The sequence below is a fragment of the Photinus pyralis genome, unplaced genomic scaffold (genome assembly GCF_008802855.1).
Source record: "Photinus pyralis isolate 1611_PpyrPB1 unplaced genomic scaffold, Ppyr1.3 Ppyr1.4_LG6, whole genome shotgun sequence".
Lineage (NCBI taxonomy): Eukaryota > Metazoa > Arthropoda > Insecta > Coleoptera > Lampyridae > Photinus > Photinus pyralis.
In genome coordinates, this window is record NW_022170663.1 from 39,985,906 (window position 1) to 40,009,922 (window position 24,017).

At 36.5% G+C, this 24,017-nt stretch overlaps 2 protein-coding genes across 7 annotated transcripts in view; one reads left to right on the top strand and one right to left on the bottom strand.

The window, feature by feature from the left end:
- LOC116174287 (E3 ubiquitin-protein ligase MYCBP2) overlaps positions 1 to 24,017 on the top strand; it is a 119,419-nt gene that overhangs the window by 16,969 nt on the left and 78,433 nt on the right. The window lies entirely within an intron of this gene.
- Positions 287 to 23,754, bottom strand: LOC116174286. Of its 6 annotated transcripts, none has more exons than XM_031492177.1 (3): positions 23,615 to 23,754; positions 1,819 to 2,055; positions 287 to 1,767 (listed from the first exon to the last, which is right to left on the bottom strand). In XM_031492177.1, exons 2-3 carry the CDS (start codon positions 1,993 to 1,995, stop codon positions 568 to 570), a joined length of 1,377 nt encoding a protein of 458 aa, XP_031348037.1. In that variant the 5' UTR covers positions 1,996 to 2,055; positions 23,615 to 23,754; the 3' UTR covers positions 287 to 567. The 6 variants fall into 6 exon arrangements, with proteins under 6 accessions (XP_031348037.1, XP_031348036.1, XP_031348040.1 ...); XM_031492176.1 differs by lacking the exon at positions 23,615 to 23,754 and adding an exon at positions 19,860 to 20,016; XM_031492180.1 differs by lacking the exon at positions 23,615 to 23,754 and adding an exon at positions 19,434 to 19,453.

Consider the following 24,017-nt stretch of genomic DNA (forward strand, 5'->3'; position numbering starts at 1 on the left):
AAAATCGGTTTATAAATGAACTCGATCAATGGCGATGTTGCTACTCAGTCCTCTGGGAGTCATTTAAAAAAATAATTCATAATGTCGATTAATACGGAAAATATCACATCGGTCACCCCGGCATCTTCACGGGTGGGGGGTACGCGAATGAAGAAATATATTTAAAATAAGCTGAGAGGGGATATTATTGATTGTTTGGATGTTGAATCTTTACCCTTAACTGTATGAGATTCTATTGGTCGAATTGTAAACTACGTCGACGCTTGCAAAAAAAAAAAATAATACAACCAATGAAAAGCTGTAGTTTATTTTGACACGCTTTTCTTTTACGTGACTAGCAAAACATAATACTAATAATATTTAAAGTAGGTTGAACTATTGCTCCCTGTAGGAGACTTATTTGCTAAATCACAATTTTATAAATGAAAACAATTTTTATATGGTCCACTCGACCAAGTTAACACTTAACTCTAAATTGAAATTAGAACTTATCACAGGCATCTTTAGTGTGCAGTTTAATTTAAAAAAAAATGAGATTTCATTCTAACATAAAACCATAAAAAAATGTTACAAGTCTGTTGTTAATAAATCGGCTCGTTCTACTACGATGTGGTACTCGGTCTCACGATACGTGCGACCGTCCGGCATAATTACACTTATTGGTTTGCCATTTTTGTCCGTTATATATTCTTTTCGTTTCTTATACACGCGTTTAAAGTAGAACACTAAACCTGAGAAAATAATAATAAATAAAATCACTACTACCCCTACAATAATAAAAACAGTCGAATAACTCGCCAGAACGGAGCAGCTATTTTCTTTAAATTCCTTAAGAGTAACTTTTTTGGTATCGTCTAGTATGCACTGAAATTCTTCGTGGTGGTTTGTGCCCTCCGTAAAATCGCAATTACATTGCTGATTTATTAGTATGTTACTAAACCTAGCCGCGAAGCTTGTAGTGTTCACGTGTAAGGAACGTTTATCGAGTCTGTTAAATACATCGGTATCGAACCATATTTCCTGGGGCGTTAATACCTCCTCCAGATTTAGGCTGATACCTGCGAAAGCACCATTCTCCGTGACGTTAAAGTAGTTATTCTTAATTTTTACACTGCCTCGCGTCGATACCTTAAAACCCTCCCCGTCTAGTAAGTTCACGTAAGAGTCGACCAACTCGAAACGTTTGCAGTTGTGAATTAGAAACGCACCCGACTGAATCGCGTCGAAGGTACAGTTTCTTATTTGGAAACTGTCCAAGACCGTTACGTCGGAGAACGTTCGGCTCGGTAATCGATTGAAGCTCGAATCGCTTAGCGTTAAGGTTTCGGTTGGAAATTTTTTAAACGCTTGGGTGTGGACGTTTAGAAAGTTGGCGTTTACGAATTCGATGTTGTGCGTGTACATCAAGGAGGAGAATGCGAAAGGGGCTACTTCTTCAATCGCCACGTCCCGCATTACTACGCTACTAATTTGGCCTTGAAAAGTGTAACTTGATATGCGCTTTATCAGACTGCGTTCGATTTTGATGCGCAAGGTCGGTATGTTGTAGTCCCACACTTGATGGTAGTCGGGATTCGGTTGTATGTATGTGTTCCACGACAAGCTGGAGTCGTCCAAACTTAGAGAGTTGATGTTGACCAGCTCCAAACGTCTCAGATTTCTCATGTCACCAATCGCGTCTTTTCCAAAGCGAACCGTCTCGCAGCCGTCAATTTTGATCACCTGCGCGTCGTATGATGGGATCGATCCTTTCTGAATGAACATTTCCTAGAATAGCCACATTGAAGCCTCACTGATGGGCTTTAACTTGAAACTTACCTGGGCATATGGCCTACAAATGCAAGTCACGCCGCTGTCGATGCTCCCACCTGACCATTGACAACCGAACTCGGGGTTTCCTGTGATGTCATCTGCAACGTATCCGATGGTACATTGGAGATAAACCAAACAGCTAAGCCAAATGTACAGCTTGCTTGTGTCAAACATGACGAACATTTCTCATGGCGAACTATGTTCTTCAGGGCATCGCGTATGGAATTACACGTTTGGGTGGATCTGTAAAAGACCAAGAGATTATAATGGTGCAGCTAAAAAGATTGATCAATTAATAAGAAATAATTGTGTAGTAGATGCAATATATTCAAATGTCGCGGTTAAAGCGGGCTGCTATTAAACTATTGGCGCCCTGCGTGGGGCTATCATAACAATCAGCGTCGGGGAATCAACTGTACCAAGGAATTAACCGTGATTTATACTGTGGAAATAGTAGTAGTAGATAGGCCTTGTCATCTTCATGCAAAATTACATTTTTCCTCTATTTAAATTGCTAAAAACCAGGCCACCCCAAAAATGTATATACTGCCACAAGGGAGAAAGCGAAGAAAACTTTGTACACAATACATCGATTTAGTAAATCCACAAATTCAAGAATCTTTGACTGAAAGGTCATAGATATTTCACAACAGAAATTGCTGTAAGAATGTGGTGGTCCATACGGATTTCTTAGTAAACAATACTTGCAGATACCTTCGAGGACTTCCTACACTAGACATCCAGTGTGATTTATCACTCGCTAATTTTAAGTTAATAACAAACTACAGCACTGCAACAAAACGGCGCCATCCTCAATCGTTATAAATAATAAATAAATTTGTTGCTGTTGAACATACTGTATATGAACATGCAAGAGGTGTTACATTATGGTGATTATGAACAGATGTGAATATTAATTAAATTAAACAGTATCGCATTTTTTCTCTCACTAATCCCGTTTAATAATGCTCTGGCTTAAAGTAACATTACATTACATAAATTAAAAACGCCCACTTAATTAAAAGGGAAAAGCAAACGTCTATCAGCCCCTGTTAATTATGTGAGTAACGAATCTAAGTAAAAAATCAAATATTTATCGACGAGTTTATTAATTTTCTGATGGTATTCAGATCTAATAAAAGACCAGGGCATTACGCAATCAACGGAAGATTCAATAAAAATAAATTGTGGTATTCCTTTCTCTCTCAGTCTGTCAGATATTTTTTTCGGCCAAGGAAAGTTCAAAAGGCACGTGTGTTTTGACGTCTGCAATAGTTTCTTCGCTGATGATTTCTATCGAAATATCTAGATTGTCGTGAGGTTCTTTGAAGAATTGGCGGAAAACATTCGGAAGCAATCGAGTTTTGATTTTTCCAAAAAAAATTGGTGCATTAATTTTGAAGTTGTGGACAGTTGCATGTATAAAGGGCGCATGCTGTACAGCGAAGGTTCGACGCCCCTTAAGTCCGTCTTTAGGCCTTCTAACAAATTATTTGGAATATTGCGCAAAGTACGCGAGGGTCCTCGTTAATTAAGTGAAGTAAATCTAGAGGATCGTCTGTGAACCCCCGTCTTATCTATACTTCCTGGTGATGCATTTTACATAGATTGATTTTTGAAAGAGTTATGCGGTATATACCGGAACACCCTCTTACTTTGAGGAAGCGTATTAGACTTTCCACGTTTGTAATAAATAATGACTCCTGTCATCACTGGCCGAGTTCTATATGAAAATTGAAAAGTATAGCCAGTTACTGCCACTGTCATGGAAACTAAATTTTCCGGGAAAAGGCTTTGCAGCAAAGAAAGCACAAATTAATTGTCTTTACCTTTTTTACCAGTTGCCGTTTAATGTAGATCAACTAACACCCCGCATAAATAATAGAGGTTTTATAATGTAACTACACTTCGAATATAGCGCAATGGAATGTTTTGCACCTTGGACCTCAACGTTTTCGTGGTAACAATTTATTTAAATGAGAGCACGTTAATCTGATAATACTACGAAACGAATTTGTTCGCTTCTGCTTTATTTAAGAGATAACACTTCGCATCATTTACTGTCGAAAAGTCACCCGTCCATTAGTTTTCGCAACACGAAGTTTTCTTGTTGCATAAAAACGCCCTTTATTATTGGTTTTGTTCGAAAGGACAGCTCCCACTGAATGTAAAGGGTTTACCAATAGGGACGATAGGATTTTAAACGTTTAAGGCGGCTATGTTGGATGCCAAACATTTGACATATGCTGTCAGTTGTCATCAGTAAGGCTTGCCATTTCATCATGAACAAGTTCACGTTGCCTCAACGCTTGGAAATTATCCAACAACATGCCACACAGCGAACGCTACAATGGACTTATTGCGTCAACAGTTTACAATGGACTTATTGCGTCAACAGTTTGGTGAATCGTTGATTTCTCAAAATGGCCCCCACAATTGGCCGCCAAGATCATGCGATTTAACACCATTGGACTTCTTTTTGTGGGGCTATGTGAAGTCAAAGGTTTATGCGAATAAACCCAAGACTCTTGACGAGCTCGAGGCCAACATTCGAGCGACCATAGCTGCCATTCCACCCGATATGATCCACCGAGTCATCGAAAATTGGTCCGATCGGATGAGCCAGTGCAAAAAGAGCCGCGGTGGCCATTTGAACGATATTTTGTTTAAATCATAAATGGCATGAAATACAGCATCTAATAAAACCAATCAAACCTAAATTTGACCAAATTGACTGTGTTTTATTTCAATTTAAAATCCTATCGCTCTTATTGGTAAACCCGTTATAATGTCCCCACGACAATAAATTCGTCAAAAATGGTGGCACAATCTTCAGTTGCGCAACTAACGATTCTTTTATATACTGAAGTTATGCGACTTTTGGTTCTAACTTTTAATTAACAATTAAATTTTAAGCGATCTCAAAATTGGCGCAAACCTCTCAAATGAGAGGCCTGGAAGGAATTTCATTTTACGGGTCCACAAACGATCCCAACGAAACCGAAACGTTCACTCGGTTTTTTATACATGCGACGGTATAGCAGAAATATTGTCCCTCATTCTCCGACGGTTTTTAGAACCGAAAACACTGTGATATTTCAACTCTTATCTGCCTGAACACTCGTTCTTATCTTAACGCGTTTCGTTTTCTCGAATATGAAATTTTCTATGCCGGCAAATCTGTGAATTTAGCCAAAAATCCCTAAAGCCTAAAGCGGCCACTTGTTACAACACCTTAGATTTTTGTAAATTTTTCGAGAGTTGTTTGAACACGTTCTACAAATAGGTGGACCTAGAAGGCACCGAAAAGGGTCAGAAAGCTGCGAAACACGGAAAAAGCTTAGAAATCTTTGGCATGGTTCCAAAATCGATTCAATAAAGAAAAACACTATGAAAATCCCACCGAAAGCTCTTAGGTATCTAAAGAATCAATCGGAGATATCCATGTAAGAATGGATAAGGTTAGCTCGGTGGGCGTAGAATGAATCGGAGATATCCATGGTCCATGGGGAAGGTTTTGTGTTTTGTTGGTATCTAATCTAAAGAATCCTCGAAAGGATAAACTTCGAAGGCATTGACGGGACACAAAAAGTCTTAAAAAAACCTAAAAGTATCTAAATAGTTCTGGGAAAAGATCTAGAAAACTACCTGGAAGACCTTAGAGTATCTTGTAGTGTTTTCCTGAGCCTCCTAAGTGTTGAATAATTCTTCGGGGAGCGCCAAAAGCTCTATGTGCTTCCTTACTTGTAATTTTTAGCTTATGCCCACTTTTTCGCCCGTCTGTCCGTCGTTCCGCGGTATAGCTCAGTCCCTAGACCTCTTATCGACTTCGAGTTTTCCCTATATGAAATCTTATGGGTTCCAGATGTGCAACTATCAAAAATTAACTTTGCCACCCATTACGTTGTTTCCCAAAATCGGTCAAAACTGTTATTTATGCATCAATTTTGTTGAAAAAAAGACTGAAGTCTATTCCTTGATGCTCAAGAAGTGATGCATATACATTTTTTAGCCAAAAAATATAATAATTATTATTCATCAATTTTCTTGGGAAAAAGACCAAACTCGACTGCTCCATACCAAAGAAGTGAACCGTGTGTATTTTTGGCGGCGAAAATATTTGTACCCAACAGATGTCAAAATCGTTATTTGTGCATCAATTTTCTTGGGGAAAAAATCTTGCTCGATGCTCATGTATATTTTGGCGACCAACATATTTGTACCCAAAAGATGTCAAAATTGTTATTTATGGCTCAATTTTCCTGAGGAAGCGACCAAATTCAATTGCTCGATACCCAAGAAGTGGTCCATGCTAGGGTCCATATGTATTTTTGGAGATCAAAGTATTTGTACCCAGTTCCAAAAGATGCCAAATCGTTATTTGTACACCAATTTTCTTGGGAAAAAGACCAAACTCGATTGCTCGATACCTAAAAAGTGATTGATGTGTATTTTTGGCGACCAAAACATTTGAACCCAAAAGATGTCCAAATTTTTGACAGCGAAATTTGATGACCGTCTTACACACCTTCAAGAGGTATAGGCTACCTACTGCAAAAAATTCCAGGACTCTAGGACCATTCCCCTAGAAGTATTCTAATGAAAGGTCTCATCGAAATAAATTGGTTTGTACAAACTATAACTTTCCCGTGCGACTCTTTCGAGATCAGTGAGCGACGGGACCTGAGGGGGGAGTTAAAAATTATGTTATCTCTCATTGTATTCTAATTAAAGGTCTCAACGAAAGGAACCGTTTTCTACCAACTACTGCCCTTCCTCTTCTGTCCTCTTATCAAAGCACGGAGTAGAGGAGAAGGGGGGGGGGGGGAACTAGTTTTATCCTTCATGGTACTCTAATGAAAGGTCTCAACGAAAGGAATTAATTCCTACCAACCATAGTCCTCCTCCTCGACCTCTTATCGTGATCGGGTATATTCCCTTATACCTCAAGAACGGATTGTCGATAGAGGGTACTCACAAAGGGCGATTGAGACAAAACAAAACCTATTTCGGTTTTAAAAAAATGCGCTTTATCTGCACAAGAGTTGTGCGCAATTTATACTTGTATTCTTGTTATATAGATTAATTTTACTTTGCTACTAAAAGGGTTAAGTGGAAGAGCATAAAGGACTTTTGTCTCTTAATGAACTTCGCCTTTTGGACGTCATATTCCATGTATAATTTTAGCTTTGTTTATGTATTTATTGTAATGTAATTATTATTGAGCGAAATGGTTACTGACAAACTACTAAATTACGGCCACACGTTGGCACAAATTTAGCACACAAAAATGCGTATGTTTTAATGAATAGTCATCTACTGCTAACTCTACGGATTCCACTTTAGTGTTAACATATTTTTTTATTAACGCTAATTACTTAGCTACATACCGTTTAGATTTTTCAGACGTGTTACGGCAGTCACAGTATTTTGTTATGATCTAATCAACGACCTTCGAAAGTAGCCTTTGCACCGCCCTTTTTTGATAATTTTACCTAGTACTACTATTTAATGAATGACAAAATCTAATTGGGTTGTGAATGTGATTCACATAATATAAACATGTGACGAATGTGATAATGCTATCGACAAAAAACCCGAAATTGTACGCACATAATTATTGCTTTTAATAAAAAAAATACCTTTTTGGTCTCTTATTTTCTCAATAGATGCACATACCGCACGTTAAACGTATCAGTCACGACTGCATTTGATTCCAATTCCAACAAGGAAAAAAGCGAAGGTGTATTTTAAAACCGCACACTCAGAAGTCTTATCAGCGGTAAGATAAGGTTACTCGTCGCCTCGATTACCTCTCGGCACGCACGGTTTTATTGCTGGAAAAATCATTTGCTCCAACATTGGGTTTATGGTTATAAATTCTTTTCTATTCGTAGGGGGGTTTTGTAAACATACAACAGGCATTTTTAATGCACGTGTGTAAATATTTAGTACTTACTCTGCTCCACTCAGCTTACATTTCGAACGAGTTTTCGACTAAACCGAAACAAATTACGATGACACACAAAAGAAGAAGGTAAATTTAATTGCGCTAACTTACTTACGTTATTTATTATTACCTTTTCACCAGATAAAACAAAAACGTGTCGCGACTTTTTCTTATTAATTAAAAACTAGTTTGCACAATTCAGCGGTATTTGCGCTCGTGCTGCAATTTTCTATAGGAGACATAATTCAAGTTCGCATTGTAAAATGTCTACTCATACGCGTGACTTCATTAATCAATTAGTGCAGTATTTAACTATGAGAAGAGTTGAACCGTTGAACGTCATTGGATGTATTTATTTTTAACGAGCTTACTTTCAATACCGATAATTTGGTTAGCTAGCGAACGGAGAACATGTCGATATTGACCGTTTTTGTAGGCGTTCTGTATTGTCTCACCTACACGACGGAGTATAAGGGTGCATTTTTGAACTCAAATTGTTACAAAATAAAAACCTAGAATTTTCGCACCCTTCAATTTTTAGTTAAAGTTAAAGGTACTGATTTTTTAGCTCTTATTGTTTTCGAGTTATTCAATTTTTTTTAATGGAATGTTGAAAAATAGAAGTCGTTCGTTTTGTTCTACTTTTTTCAGTGTCACACAAATGTGCTTTTATCGTTTTCGAGTAATTCAAACTCTTCACGCCTACACTCGCTATTGTACAATTGTAATTATTCTTTTTTGCTTTTGCCTCAATTTTGTGGATACTTGCCATACCATATTCGAATTTTTTTGTGTTTTGATTTCGTGATGGTATTGTGCTATTTCTTGCTATATACTTAAGACAAATTTGTGTGCTAACGCGAAATCCTCTTTTACCTCGATTTTCTGCAAATGGTTGCTATTTCTTCTTCCTTTTTATTTCTGTGCTCTTATGGTTTTTGAGTTATGCAACTTTTTTCTTCATTTTCGCACAAACCTATTCAGTTACGGTCAGGGCACTCCTGGTTTTTTTATAGGTGAGTAGTATATGGTTGCGGCACGTAGATTTATAGGTGAGTAGTATATAGGCACCACCCCCACCACTTTTTTTCTGGTCCGTACTCTTGGTGAAGGGGATTCGACCGACGACGTAACTAATGAGGACCGACCCTGTTTGTGTTGTTTTTTTACGCCTGCTGCCATGTACGTAAGTGTGACGTATTCTTGGCTAAAGTAAAATGGGCAGAGACTTGCTATAACTAGACTGCGCTTAACGTATCTAAGGTGTTGTCGACACAGTATGCAACACACAATGCACCGCGGGGCAAAAATCGCTAAGATGATGTGCAATATAATGAAATAAGCTGTTATTTTAGATGTTCCGTTCATTAATCATTCTCGTGATTAACTCGAATTAGTGAACAGATAAATTTCTGTTGAGAATAAACCAATAAACTTAGGTTAACTTGTGCCTATGATCATGTACTCTGGGCCTATGGATATATGTACTAAAGGGCCAATGGATCAGAGCCATTCGAAGAGAAAAATTTACTCCCACCATAGTACATTTGCGGGGAATGAAGCCGATTTTAGAAAGGTACCTACGAAGGTGTTAAACAATAATGCAATACCGAGCGTTTTCGACTTTCCCATTCACTTAAAATAACGTAGAACTATTATTCGACATCCTTTACCAGCAAGACAACGACAATACCTATTTGCCTATTAGGTATAGACGTAACTAAGTACTTACTGGTACTAAGTATATTTCAGGTTTTGTTATAAGAAAAATAGCTAAGTCTGTTAACTGCTCCATATGTGCAGATGCGATATTCGCATCAGAGAGTCATTCAAAGCTTTTAACTAGAAAAAATCGTGGAGGATTGTTGCACGTATCAAGCGATGCATTAAAAATTTGCCAAATTGCTGAAAATGTGTTCAGGTTTTTCATTCAATCCACACCACACCGCGTTGTAAACAAAATGGTTATCAGCAGTCTAAGAAAAATAAATAACAGTTACAGCCCATTTGGGTTTTTGGATAGGCATATATTGAATCAAAATCCGCTAAATAATCATATCTTACTACTTACATCTTTAGTTTTAAGAGTATATTTTCCCATACGTGTTCACCACCAAAATACACATATAAATCAAATTAGGACTAGAGTAAGGCAGTTATATACCAATTTAGTTCAAATAAAATACCAACAAATTCGATTAAAATAGTTAACAGCTATATGTTATCATTTTTTGCTACTAAAGTTTAGAATAAACATGGCTAAAGCAAGCTGCAGAACGTACGTCTGCCCCGCGATGAACAGTTGGTTGCCTATCCTATCTTGACAACAGGCGTTTATAGTAAAATCTACGTTACGCGCGGTCTAGTTATAACAAGTCTCTGAAAATGGGTTCTTATCTTAGCGAATGTCTCGCATGGCTTGTATTTGGGGTAAGTCTGATTAATGCCGATTCTTCTTGCCCCTTACACGGATGCTGTAATTTAATCACGTTGTGATATGTTGGCAAATTTCGGTCACGTGGTCGATGATGTTTTCGGGAACTTATGTTGATTGTGGTTTTGCCAAAAAGAGTTTAACTAATTACAAATTGGATGATGATTCCTGTACAATTCTTCAGAACTGATCCAGCAGTCTGTTACTTTAGGTAATGGAAAATGTATAATGATAAATCTAAAAATGTCCCGTGGCATAAAAAACAATCTTTTGGTTTTATTTCTGCAGCAAAATAAGTACAGAATAAAAACTAAAAACCATGGTAAATGTGCACATTTGTTAAATATTTTTTATTGTAAAGGAATCCGAGGGATCTTAGATGCTACACTCTGTATAACGAAATGCGCGCTCATGTTAAAAGTAAATATTACAATTGCGCGTCTAGTGAGAAAGAAGAGCGACCTTCAAGCACGTTCCTTCAGAGTTGGCGTTATTTAATTTAATTTTGATTGGCGCTTTATTTGTAAAAACCGAAAGGACATTGATTTTATGACGGAAGTGGTGTTCCCTTAAATACGCGAGGCAAGGAAAGGGAGCTGCTGCCACCTGGTTCGCGACGGTTGGAAAGGAGTCGACTCTATTTTTGTTCGGATAGTTCACTCTATTCTATTAATTATTATAGTAATCCTGTACAGAAGAAAGTCACCGAGTCTTCCAAATTATTAATTTCAGTCAATATTGGGATTTTATAGCAAATACCTGTAGTGCATGAGGAGAAATTACTAAATTCTTAATTTAAAGACGGCCACGGCGTGTAGAGCTTGCTCGTTGAATTATGAATTACTTAAAATTGTATGGGGAGTCCCAGGCGGTTACTGAAGGATCTATGTGAAATTGGCCTATAGATCGGCACTGAAAGATCACATCAGAATTTCTAAAAATTTTCCAGTTGAAAGACCTCTGAGACACCTTGAGATTTCTGAACAATTTTGTGAAACGTTCAAAGTGAACCTCTGAAGAATTTCTTAAAAATATCTCTGCCGAATCTCTAAACCTTTAAGCCAGCTCTGAACAACTGGTAAAGTATGAATAATCTTGTAGGAATCCGTACTTTTTGCAAAAATTTTAAATATTCCCTGAGACACGTAAATTGTAACGTATTTTTTGTGGTTTCATTTACCATAGTTCTTTATTTTCCCGCTAGAGGTCGCGCAGATGAAGTCTGTAATAATTGCCCTTTCCTTGATCTTTTCTGTGTGCGCATTTCCTGTAGAAAGAACGTACACGTCGCCAATAACTTTTTGCAGTGACAACTTTCGTCTTAAATATGTATTGTCCTGTAATTGGAATATTATGTTCTGTTGGGCAATAAATCTCTATCATTTACCTTTAAAAGGGGTTCGTTGGCAGTCGTGAAATTTCTTAAGTATTTGCTTCGCTTCATAGACTTCGCTTTGCGGATATATTTACAAGTTCTAATGCCATTTGCGTCTTTTTTTTACTTCTGGCTTATTCCTTTCTTTATTATTATTTATTTTGGATTTCTCAGTATTACACAATAAGGAAGTTCCATTGGAAAATTTCCACCGCCATCTTATGTAAAACTAATCACATGACACGTTACTGCTGACCTACTTCGAAAGAAAGATTCACACGTGGAGACGTATTTGTTCCTGAAATTTAACCGCAATTAACAAAACCTTTTGGGGATTATTGCTGTTGTAAATTGCTTCGATCCTTCCGATCTTACGTTACGAAGAATACATCTTCCGACACTTTGATTTTGCCTAGGTTACTAAGTTAACGATACTTTAATGTTTTTATATATCACCGATTTCTACGAACAATTCGTTGCTGATCAAAATTTTGCGTTTGCTAGTAAGGTCATTTGAATTATGGATTCTTATTAAGTGTTAATTACGGTTCGTAGTATTCGAGTACCCGAGTGTCAAACGTTAAACATTGCTATTGCAATGTTTATGTGCCACGCTATTCACTATTCCTCTTGTTTTTTTTTTGTTTGTGTTTCTATCTGTTACAGATCAAGTAGAAAAACGTGCTTCTGAGCCCGGAAAGGTTGTTTGGAACTGCACTACAAAGGTAGGTAATATTTTCATTTTCGGCGACTCCTTGAAAATACGTTTGATTACATATTGGTTTTCGATACAATAGAATTTCTTTGATAGTCATTTAACAATTAGGTACAGCTTCATTGGCTCTCATTTTCCAGACTACGAATCAATCCCTTTTATCAATTTGAATTAAATTTAAACGTTGACATTTCAGATGTAGAGATGATTTATTAAATTACCCTCGATTCTGACCGCACTCAGTGTTTATGTTCTACCCTTTCAATTATTTTATTTCGTTAGCTTATCAAGATCAGAATAAGGATCTCTTAGTCCACCTTGTTCCCCCATTTCGGTAAGTATTCTCTCTTCTGTATTGTACACATTGGATATTGCTCTAACCTCACGGCCCTTTTACATAACTCAGAGACGTTTTAACCTATGATGGTGCGCAAACTATGGCCTAAGCCTAAGGAAAAGGTGATTTTGGGCTTTAGGAACCGCCCCCCTGGCGTCACGGTCACTGGTGAAATATATATTACGATCGGCAAAGCTCTTTTAACAGAATTTAAAAAGTGTACTTCTTTTTACACAAAACGGTGCAATGAAATTTTTGGGTTTGCTCCAAACTCCAAATTTATTGGTACAAAAAACACGTCTCTCGTCTGCAACAATAATGTGTGGGTTATCGATTCTTCAACTGAAGTCATCTCTAATTGCACACGGGCATCAGGCGACCCGCTAGTAGAGATGTGGGACTGTGACCCGTACATTTCTCGTCAACTACCCCAATACGATGGAAATATTGGACAACATGTTCAAAAATGCATTGGACCCCCAAGATGCTTTCTTTATATTACAAACCGTCTATGATATATTTATGCGTTTATTCTCTATATCTCTTTCTGAACAAGTATGGCAAGTGTCCTCTAGGGCACCCTCGTATAGTGGTTACCTACAACCGCGACAATTTCAACAGTACACGCACTACTCACGATCTGTTGATTGTTTAGTATTGAATTCTATCATACTCCTGAAAGAGGAACAGCGTAAGTTAGAAGTTTTTCCCAACCAAATTGATACACATGATTTGCATCTCGATGTTTATTACTTGCTGCTCATAGGACATCACAAATTTGATTACGTAGTAATGAATCATCAATTTGTATTTGTATGGCAACAAATTGTTTAAAGAGAAAGGATTGCGGTCCTCCGTAAAACGTACCTACGTCAAATTCTTTGGAATATATTAACAATTAACACTGGAATGCGTTTTCTTCGAGAACCACAAGACATATCAAGAAGGGCGGCAGGTCTGAATTACATATACGGTATGCCCTTTCCGTTTATGCCAACATTTTTCAGAAATTTCTACCTCATGAGCGTGCACTGCTAAAGCTATTATGCCCATGCTTTTCCTTTTATCTACCTATACTATGTCGCGGGCAATCAGCAAATTCTCAAAAAAAAAAACACTAATTCAATGCACGTTTAATGTAAAGTGAATGAGGTATGTTGCATTGTTTTATAATCAATTTCGTTTTACTCATTTCCTAAGGGTAGGTGTTTCAATTTGGAAAAAAAATGACGCATTAAAAAGCAATAAAACTTACATTAATCATATGAAATGTGCACATTTCAAGAAAACACTGGTAACTCCACCACTAACATCGTTTCCAACTGCTTTTTATTGCACCTTCACATTTCTCGAGCTAGTTCTTGTTATCTTATTTTCCAACACTTCTATTGTCCGCGCAACCGCTCAAAACGTACGGCAGTCACGTTCGTGTCGTTCTATTTCAGCACCATAAAAACTGACCACTGTAGGTACTAAAAATTAACGTCATTAAAAGTCGTAGATATTTCGTTGTAGTTGCGGCTGGGGCGATGAGGTCACCAACGTAAACCATACACACCTGGGCCGCTATTTAACTCATAAATTAGGAACTTGATGATGTCGTAAAACCGCGTAAATTTGTGAGGAAGTGACCGTTTCGTAATTTCAATTTTTGCGTGCCCTTGGAGGTAAGCGATAGGACGACCGTTAAGTTACGGATCCTAATTGATGATGAAAGTGAGTACCTGCACACTATATTGATGATGTGCATTGAGCCATTGATAGTAAAAAAAATGGATCATTGCTCTTCCTCATAACGATACGCTTAATTTAATGTGATTGAGGTGTGGGTGCGTATTATAGTAGAACGTACGTAATTTATAGTAATTTTGCTCGTTCTTATTTTGTAACATGACATCACCTTTTACATTTCGTCCTTAATGTAATTAATGTAAATAAATGCCTTTTATTCTGCAATAAATTATATTTTTTTATTTTTTTTTCCAAATCGATGTATTGTTCCGCGTGGGACAAATGGATGACATTTCCACAATGATATTCGTATATCTCAGATTGTTTTAAGACTTTCAAAAGTGAATCATGGGTGTATTTCTTTTGTTCATAGATAATTAAAAATAAAGTATGTCCATCTCCACCTTCTGCACCAGAGTGACCGCCATCACCAAATAAACATCCCTCTGTGGTTTCCCGAGCTAAGTTCGCAAATTTATTTAAAACATTCAGCGAACACCTTTCCTTTGCAATATTAAAGATTTAAAGAACCTACCATAGAGTAACAATGGTTTTACTCTATGATTTTATGTAGTTAGAAATAGGAAGAGCACTTCCAAAATAAAAATAAAAAGTAGCGGTTCTCATTTAAAAATAAATTTTGTCGCCATAGCTTCAAAAACAAAAGATTTTTTAATTTATGCAGGTTGGTTCGGTTGGGGTACTATGTAACGATTTATTTTCTTCATTACAAAGCAGCGGATATTTACTTATTGAAAGATCCTCGTAACAGTTGTAACTTTAAAAAATATAACACCGTCTATCGTTGTAATTTTAACTACACAATTTTAGAACGCATTTTGCCACGCCTTGGTTATCGATTGTCGACCTTTCGTTTTTGAGCTGTAACAGAGCGCATTTCGTTTGAAAAACAGCTGAGGAATGGAATTTTAATTGCCCCCATCCATATTTTCTTAATCTTTGGCAATTGAATGAATCTAATTGGGGGATTCCGCAGTATCGGACGGATTTACCTTAACTCCGTCTCCTCTAACTCTGTAAGTTGTGTTTTATGCTTCTTCGTACGCCATTTGCATTTAATGTATTTGAAGTGCATCTTTCTTGAGGTTTCGGCTGATATTTAACATATTGTAATTTTCATCGACGATTGTTGCTTCATCTATAATTAGCCCTCTTATTTAAGGTATGTACATTTTATGACATCAACGAAGGGATTACCTTTGATTTTTTTTAGGGTTTGAAGTTGATAACTTTGGAGTAAGAAAAATGGAAAATTTGTCCTATGGGTATTTTCTCTTTAATTGCGCATTTTTTCTCTAACTGAACCATCGTCGCGTCTTCTATGGTTTCGGAAATCCGCATGATAGGGACACAGTGTTTTTTTCTAAATTTTATAGCAATGCTATTAATAGCCATTGAAGAAGTATTTTTTTTTATTGCCTTTATTTTATAGTGGGCGGAGTGTTAGCTAATTAGCTATTCTCCCCACTCAACCCACGATACAATCACAAACAGCCATGCCTTACCTGGGATTCGAACCCAGAACCCTTGTAGCCAGAGCTAGAGCTACTAACGTAAACTCATCTGAGCTACGCAGGTTGGCTGAGCTACGCAGGTTGGCAGGTTAAAAAAAGACTAGTAGATAGACGTATTAAGATTATTAAAATAAACTGTAAATAATTTTAGGATTTTCTTATTTTATTTTTCGAACGCTTACGTGCGGGGTAAATTGTTCAAAACAAGCTTTCTTTCAGGAATTTTGTTTTAATTTTTCATTTCATGTGTTTCGGAATAATTTTTTTTCATTGTGAATCAATTAATTCGAATCCTTTGTGCGACCCGGATAGAGTTTCCATGTCAGATTTTTCTTCTCGTGTCCAAGAATTCGGTCAGGTGTTAATCAAAATTTGTGTAGTTAATCCTTTGGAATTTGCCGAAGTTGACCGACGCTACGTAGTCTCCCAAATGTATTACTTTAAGTTAATATTGGGATTTTTCTTTGTAGCGGATACCGAAAGTGTACGAGGAGAAATCATGAAAATTCTAAGTTTCAATTTTGATTTGTTTGAGCTAGCGTGTGTTTTGCAGAATCAACAGAAACTCCACATTGAGTAGAGTTAAGCAATCTGATGGGGAGATAGAAGTAGTTTATTGGTGGAGAAGGTATACGTCACGGGATGAGTGTCAATCAAAAAAATAAAGTAGTGGTTGTTCGTGGAGACCCGTCAGGCAATCCGCGTTAAGCCGTGAGAGAATTAGCGGTGAGCCGCGAGCGAAATTAAGCGACCTGAAGATTACTGTTGTCAATTTAGACGCCGCCGGTTTTTATATTGTTAATTTATAAGTATTTTTATTAAGTTAGAATAAGTTACATTTATTTCTTTTGTTTCAGAACTGTTAGAATTTTTTCCTTTTCAATCTTTCACACGCTTCGTGCGGTTTTACAAATTTCATATACTTACTTCGATGTATGACTTACTTGTTCTTTCTGTTTTCGCTTGTCACCCTAATTTTTAAGTTATATAATACGTGACTAGGCAAAGGAGTCGCTTGCATGCGGTCCTTTGCTCTAGTATTGCAGCCCATATGGGTGCAATAAATGTTCTTAGTTTTAGGGTGTTAATTAGTCCATTTTTAATTTCTCAAGTTAGTCACATTTCGCCTACAATCGAAGTAAGTCGATTCAAAGATCTTTCATAAACGTTAGTAGTGCTCAATTTGTGTTAAAGGGTGTTGTAAATAATGTATATATTTGTAAAATAAATAGTACCTCTAAGGTTCTGTGTAAATGAAGATTTACAACAAAAGGTTTAGCTCGCGAACCAGCTACCAGAGCTATCGATTCCAAGTTCCTGTCGGAACTTTTTCATTTATCCATAATAATTACTGTGGGCTGTTTTATTTGTAACAAAACAATTCGTGCCTATAAATGGGACACGGTTAGGTTACTCACCTATAAATTATTACTTTCGGGGAAATTTTGTGCAATTATATTAGCGAAATTAATGTAATTACGATAAATTCAAGCAATAGTGGAAGTTTAAACAAGCAAATTAAATTTTTGGTGACTTTAATATCCAATTTGCGAATTAGTAACTATTATGGTTAATGCGTACAGTAGCGGAAGTTTTTTTAAACACGTGAAATTAAATTCTTTGACTCTGATTACTAGAAGAATCGACGTACTGAATTTCATGTTGTAGGTACTTCGTCGCACGTCTGAAGCGGCTGATTGTGGGCAAATAATATTTTTATGACATTGCCATTTACCGTCGGATCGGTTAATTTTTGAACTTCAAATCAGAGGAGTCATTCATTATACGAGACCTAGAATTTTGTATCGACCGGATGTTCTACCATTTGGATCAATCAGTACTTCGAGTTTGAACGCTCAAGGAGTTCTCAGAATTGCTGTATAAGGTAACCTTTGGAAATTCGGATTTTTGTATTAGTTAAATAGCAAGGGAAACTTACAGTCACTAACTTCAACCAGATTGAAAAAAATTTAAATTACATTGCATAAAGTTTTGCATGTGTAGACCCAGCTAGTAGGTAAAGTTTTTAATGAATTTGTGAATCCTCCAGCTTGGTTCATTTTATTTTTATGATTGTAAATAGTCAGTAAAGGGGATAGTAACCAGTTTCAGTTCAGTTGAAAAAGTGGCCACGTGAATAAGCTCGTACAACCTCCGTACTTAAATTTGACTGACGTAAAATTTACATTATTTTTACATAACCTCGATTTTATACTCATTGTAACCGCTTAGTTACATTTACAGGGATTGGTAACCCCTATTGTAAAAAATAAATTTTATTCTCTACGGCACTGGTAAAAATTTTACGGTAACAATTAATTTTTTGTAACGAAATAATTAATACCACGTCAAGCTTAGTAATTAATAAATTATCCATGACTCTTACCTTGCGGAAGTTTATCTTCACTTATAATTTGAAAATTAAAACCTGATGCTCTGGTTTGACCACTATCAAATAAATGCTCATATTATTTGACGTGTTTGAATATATTTTTGAAAATAATCTCGTTCCAACTCCAGTTTTCTTTACATTTTTAGTGATTTCAAATATTGTTATACTTCATGTAACTAATGCAAAATAAAGTTTAAATTCCTATATCGTGATCACGCTTCCAATCTAATTAATTACCTAGATTTTTTTATACACATTTTGTTCACGGGAAAATTCCCGTGGGTCGACCTCTTAGGAATGTTAAAATGACCTTTTTTACAAAATCTCTAGAAAAATTGACGCCTATGGTTCCATAATACAAAAAATTCAAAATAACTTTTATCGATGAGTATCAAAAAGTTCTCCAATTGACAGTTGATTTTCTCGTGGAAGGGTAGCAGCAATTTAGAAAATTAGATGGTGGAACGGCTTGTACAATATAATCGGACCTTTTATATCGTCAGGTAAAGGAACAAAATGTGCTTCAGGTTTCTCGCAATTTATTAGTGGGATTAGATATTCTTCCTGCGAAGCAGGACGAGGTTAATTTGTTTTCATTATAACTCAAGAAACGCTAGTTTAGTTGAAATTTGGCTACTTTAATAATTTTGTACGTCAGTACTTGAATTTAAATAAGCATAGAGAAAAAGGACCATTCTCCGTGAAGAAATTCGTTAAAAAAAATTTCGTTATGTTGAGCTAGCCGTCGGCATAATATTTTGATTTTTGAAAACAAAATCGAAATTTTTAGCACGATCGGACATTTCAGTCCTGGTTTTGTAACTATGCCCATCTTACCTACCATTAATTGTAAAGAATTGATTTTTTCGAATTGTTCAACTTATAATGTTTAGTTGAAGTTGGACTTCGCCTTAGACCTTTAATGTGAACGGAAGGAGATGTATCGAAATGCGAAATAGTGACGTAAAATTTCGAATGTTTGTAATAGCATTAGGTAACCACCGAAAATGAATATAGACAGGCGTATTTACATAGTTATTCACGGACTTGAAATTTGGCAAACTACTTAAGATATTATGTTCGTGAATAAATCAATCCACGCGACATTGACATTTGACTTTGTGTGTTTTATTAGCTTTAGAGTGCGAGTACCTTGGACAGTTTCGTAGAATAAGTTCACACGCGTTCCACTGGCCTGTACTTGTCACCTCACAAGAAACATTTGCTGTAAACGAACTGTAAGAGCATTGGCAAAACAACTGGTCATTCGCCAAAATAATTGCGAGAAAAAGCGCGTTAATTAATTAATTAGCATACATTTGGTATTGTTTCAAAATGAGAGTATCTAATATGCACAAGGACGGACGAAAAAATTAATTCGTCTTGAGTAATGGAAAAATTCTAATATTAGATTTCTATGTCAATGGGTAGGAGTGCATTTTATTAATGGACCAATAACGGGGGTATTAAATGTCACATTTGCCAAATTGCTCGCACACAAAATTTGCTAGAGGAAGTCATGGTCTATTTATAATTACGCAATTTTTACACAATTAAGTAAATGTGGAGTGTACCTACCCAAATAAACAAATTTGCTTTCCAAATTCAATTCGATTATGTAACGCATTGGTAACAGCGCGCACAATTAGAGCACCGAGAGTGTAGCACCACAAATTTTGGACGAAATTTCCGTACGCATTGAACACGCCGATGCCCACTGAGGCAATTGAAAAGATTTGCGATATTTTCGCGTGTGAATCTGTTTTGATGCCAAGGTTGCTATGGAGATCCAAATAATAAAGGCGGCGTCGTTCGATACTTACTGTTCGTCTGCAGTTTTTCAAAGTAATTACATGTGACCAAAAGTCTGTGTATAGAGTTTGCCCAAAAAAATGAGTAATGAATACTTTCGGGGTCGTCACCTCTTGAATTTGACAAGACGACTACCAAATTTCAAAGGGACATTTATTACACCCCCACGAGCGCACGCACGCACTTGTTGCTGAATTTTTTCGAGTATTTTTAATTCGCGCTACTAACATCGGCGTGCTATTAACGTTACGCTACTGTTTACATTACGACCGGCGGCACGCCGACGTCGGCGTCGATGATTAGTGCTGCGTATACATGTTGACCTTAATTATTTTTCTGTCTTTCGGGTGAAATGTGGTTTCCAACCCCTATTATTAAAGAGAATGAAGTACTACATACAATTACCGTAATTACTTATGTGCGGTTTTGCAAAACGATGGCGTGTTCTTACTTTAATAATTATAAGGCTTGGTGCTTAGGTATACTCTCATTCAGGTGAAAGGTTACCGCTTAGGTACTTGGATCCAGTTTAATAAACTTGTCGGGACGGTACACCATATTACGAAGTAACACAAAGCTTTGGGAAAAAAATTATACAAGTGCAACTACAAAAATAAGTATATACCTGAGTTGCGAAACCTGCAACGTAACATAACAGATTTCGCTCAATTCTTTAATTATAATTCTTATTATACCTGCGTCAGGCGTCGTGCCCTCAAACATTGCTCGTGATTTAAAGGCGAAGTTATACACCTGTCTTTGTATCATATTTGTCTAACGTTTTTTTTACCGATTGATTGAAATTCCGCCTAAGTAACTAGTTGATTTGTGCTCTTATTTAAATTCTTATTTGACATTCTTACGCCATCTAGGTATGTCGTTTGTAATCCACTAGTTTAAATATAAGTACTTCCTGTAATAAATTTGTTCCAAGTGATACCCATTTTTTATTTCAATAGTTCTTTGTTTTGCCGCTCGAGGTCGTGCAGAGGTTTCTTTAATTCCTGTCGGCGCACGCACTTCTTTTGGGATTTTTATATAGCTGTATAAGTTAGTTTTTCTTTTGATATTTTGCTTTCGCCGCTTCGCTAATCGTTGTTGCGGATGTATTTTACAAGTTCTAAGGGCGTTTTCGGTATATGTAAAAAAAATTGCACATTACTCTGGGCTTTGAATAATCATTTTTTTAGGCTTCTTTCTTTTGGCTTACTCGTTTCTTCATTATTACCTACTTGATTGTATTTACTACATCGATATCGATATTCCTGAGCGGAAACCGCTGGATTTTCTAAATATTACGCAAGGAAAATTCATTGAGGAAGTTCCCCCGCCATCTTATCGGTCCATCGCCATAGTTGAGTTTCTACGTTACCGGCAGATTTTAGTGAAATTAATCACGAGATACCAGCATTACCTGTGACCTATCCACATGGAATTTGGGCTACCTACACTTCGATATAGTCCCTAACCGCAAGTATACGAAGTATATGAAATTGATTATGGTTTTTCAAGGACGAAACGTCGCAGTGAAAATCTGTAGGCAATATCTTGTAGAGAATGGAGTATACATACATTACCGTAATTAACTTATGTGCAAGTTTTCCCAAACGATGGGCGTGTTCTTAAACTTTAATAATTATAACTGCTTGTGCTTTGTAGGTAGTACTCTCATTCTAGGTGAAAGGTTACCGCTTAGGTCTTAAGTTGGATCCAAGTTTAAATAAACTTGCCCGCACTAAACACCACATTAAGAAGTAAACACAAAAACTTTGGAAAAAAATTATGCAAGTGCTAACTACAAAAAAAAAGGATATACCCGAGTTGTGAAACTGCAACGTAAAATAACAGATTTCGCTCAATTTTTAATTAATAATTCTTATTATAGCTTGCGTCACGGCATTCAAATGGTCAGGCGTCGTGCCGTCAAACATTGCTCGTGATTTCAAGGCGTCTTTATACACCTGTCTTTTATCAATTGTCCTAACGTTATTTTTTTACAGATTGATTGACAATCCGCTTAAGTAACTATTTGATTTGTGCTCTATTTAAATTAATAATTGACATTCTACGCCATCTAGGTATTTCGTTTCGTAGATTCCACTAGGTTTAATATAAGTACTTTGCCTGTAAATAAATTTGTTCCAAGTGATACCCATTTTTTATTTCAATAGTTCTTTGTTTTGCCGCTCGAGGTCGTGCAGAGGTTTCTTTAATTCCTGTCGGCGCACGCACTTCATGCTACTAATTGACATTCAACCATTTTACTTGAAGAAGAACGTAGACGCTGTATTGTTACTCGACATTTTTGCATGCCATTTGGGATTTTTATATAGCTGTATAAGTTAGTTTTTCTTTTGATATTTTGCTTTCGCCGCTTCGCTAATCGTTGTTGCGGATGTATTTTACAAGTTCTAAGGGCGTTTTCGGTATATGTAAAAAAAATTGCACATTACTCTGGGCTTTGAATAATCATTTTTTTAGGCTTCTTTCTTTTGGCTTACTCGTTTCTTCATTATTACCTACTTGATTGTATTTACTACATCGATATCGATATTCCTGAGTGGAAACCGCTGGATTTTCTAAATATTGCGCAAGGAAAATTCATTGCGGAAGTTCCACCGCCATCTTATCGCTCCATCGCCATAGTTGAGTTTCTACGTTACCGGCAGATTCCAGTGTAATTAATCACGAAATACCAGCATTACCTGTGACCTATCCACATGGAATTTGGGCTACCTACACTTCGATATAGTCCCTAACCGCAAGTATACGAAGTATATGAAATTGATGATGGTTTTTCAAGGACGAAACGTCGCAGTGAAAATCTGTAGGCAATATCTTGTAGAGCTTAAAAGTTCCTATCAGAAAGTGTTATTTGTTTTTTGATCTTTTCAAACAGGATCAGAAAAAATAAAAATGGATATGGTTAATGTCTGTTTTTTTCGGAACTGATCGGAATTTCCGAATTTTTAAAATATATTTTACTATACCCTAAATACGTCCATCAGATCAGCACACGGAACCCATTAGTATCCACTGGTCTCCACACCAAGGGAAACAATAAAAATGAAACATTTAATTTTTGTTACGTTTTCTCGTTGTTTTTATGTATGTACTATATGTTTTCTATGTTACCCCCCCCCTGCCCCCCGTCCTCCTGATGGGCTGATTCTTGCGTTCCGGCTCGCGAAAATTTCCATTTCGAGCACTGTACAACTACCTATAGTAGGTCAGGATGAAGATCGTGAGACTCCAATACATAAAATGAGGAAAATTGTATTGTTCTCATCAGTTATCACCTTTAATTCGATGACAAACACAAATTTCTAGACAAAAAGTGTGTGAGCAGTGTAAAGCAAGTTACCGTCATTAAATTCTGACGTATAATGACGTCAGACCATCTGTCCCAATCGTATTTTTTGAAGTTAATAGGCGGTAAATCATAAGTAATTTCTGATAGAGATGTTAATATTAGTAGATGATTATGTTTGATGTCGACATGAATTAAGTTACCTACTTACCTTCAAGACGCATGATTGTTGCAAAACTGTGCACAATGACTAATAATAAAGATAATCTTTTCACTTACGAAATCGTTAATGATAATTACGTAGCAACTTTAAACTACAAACTAATTATTAACTTTAATTTACTACTCATTTATCATTTGTCTACATAAATATCTCTGAGGTCAATCATAACGTTTCCCCTTTTTGCTAAAAATTCTATCGGAATTTTGAATTATCGACAATTTATTATGTAATTAGCACAATATTGTTATCTCTTTACGGATTACTATTTTTAGACGCAGACAAACTGGAAAAATGGAAAGACCGACGCAAGATCCACTACCTCACTGACATTCCTAAATTTTTACCAAATAATCGTCTTCCGCTGCCGGATTCGTAACGCGACAAAGTGGTC

Coding starts and splice junctions, on each gene's coding strand:
- LOC116174286 (XM_031492177.1), bottom strand. CDS start 1,995: ATGTTCGTCATGTTTGACACAAGCAAGCTGTACATTTGGCTTAGCTGT. Junction 1,768..1,818: donor TTTGTAGGCCATATGCCCAG/GTAAGTTTCAAG, acceptor TGGCTATTCTAG/GAAATGTTCATTCAGAAAGG.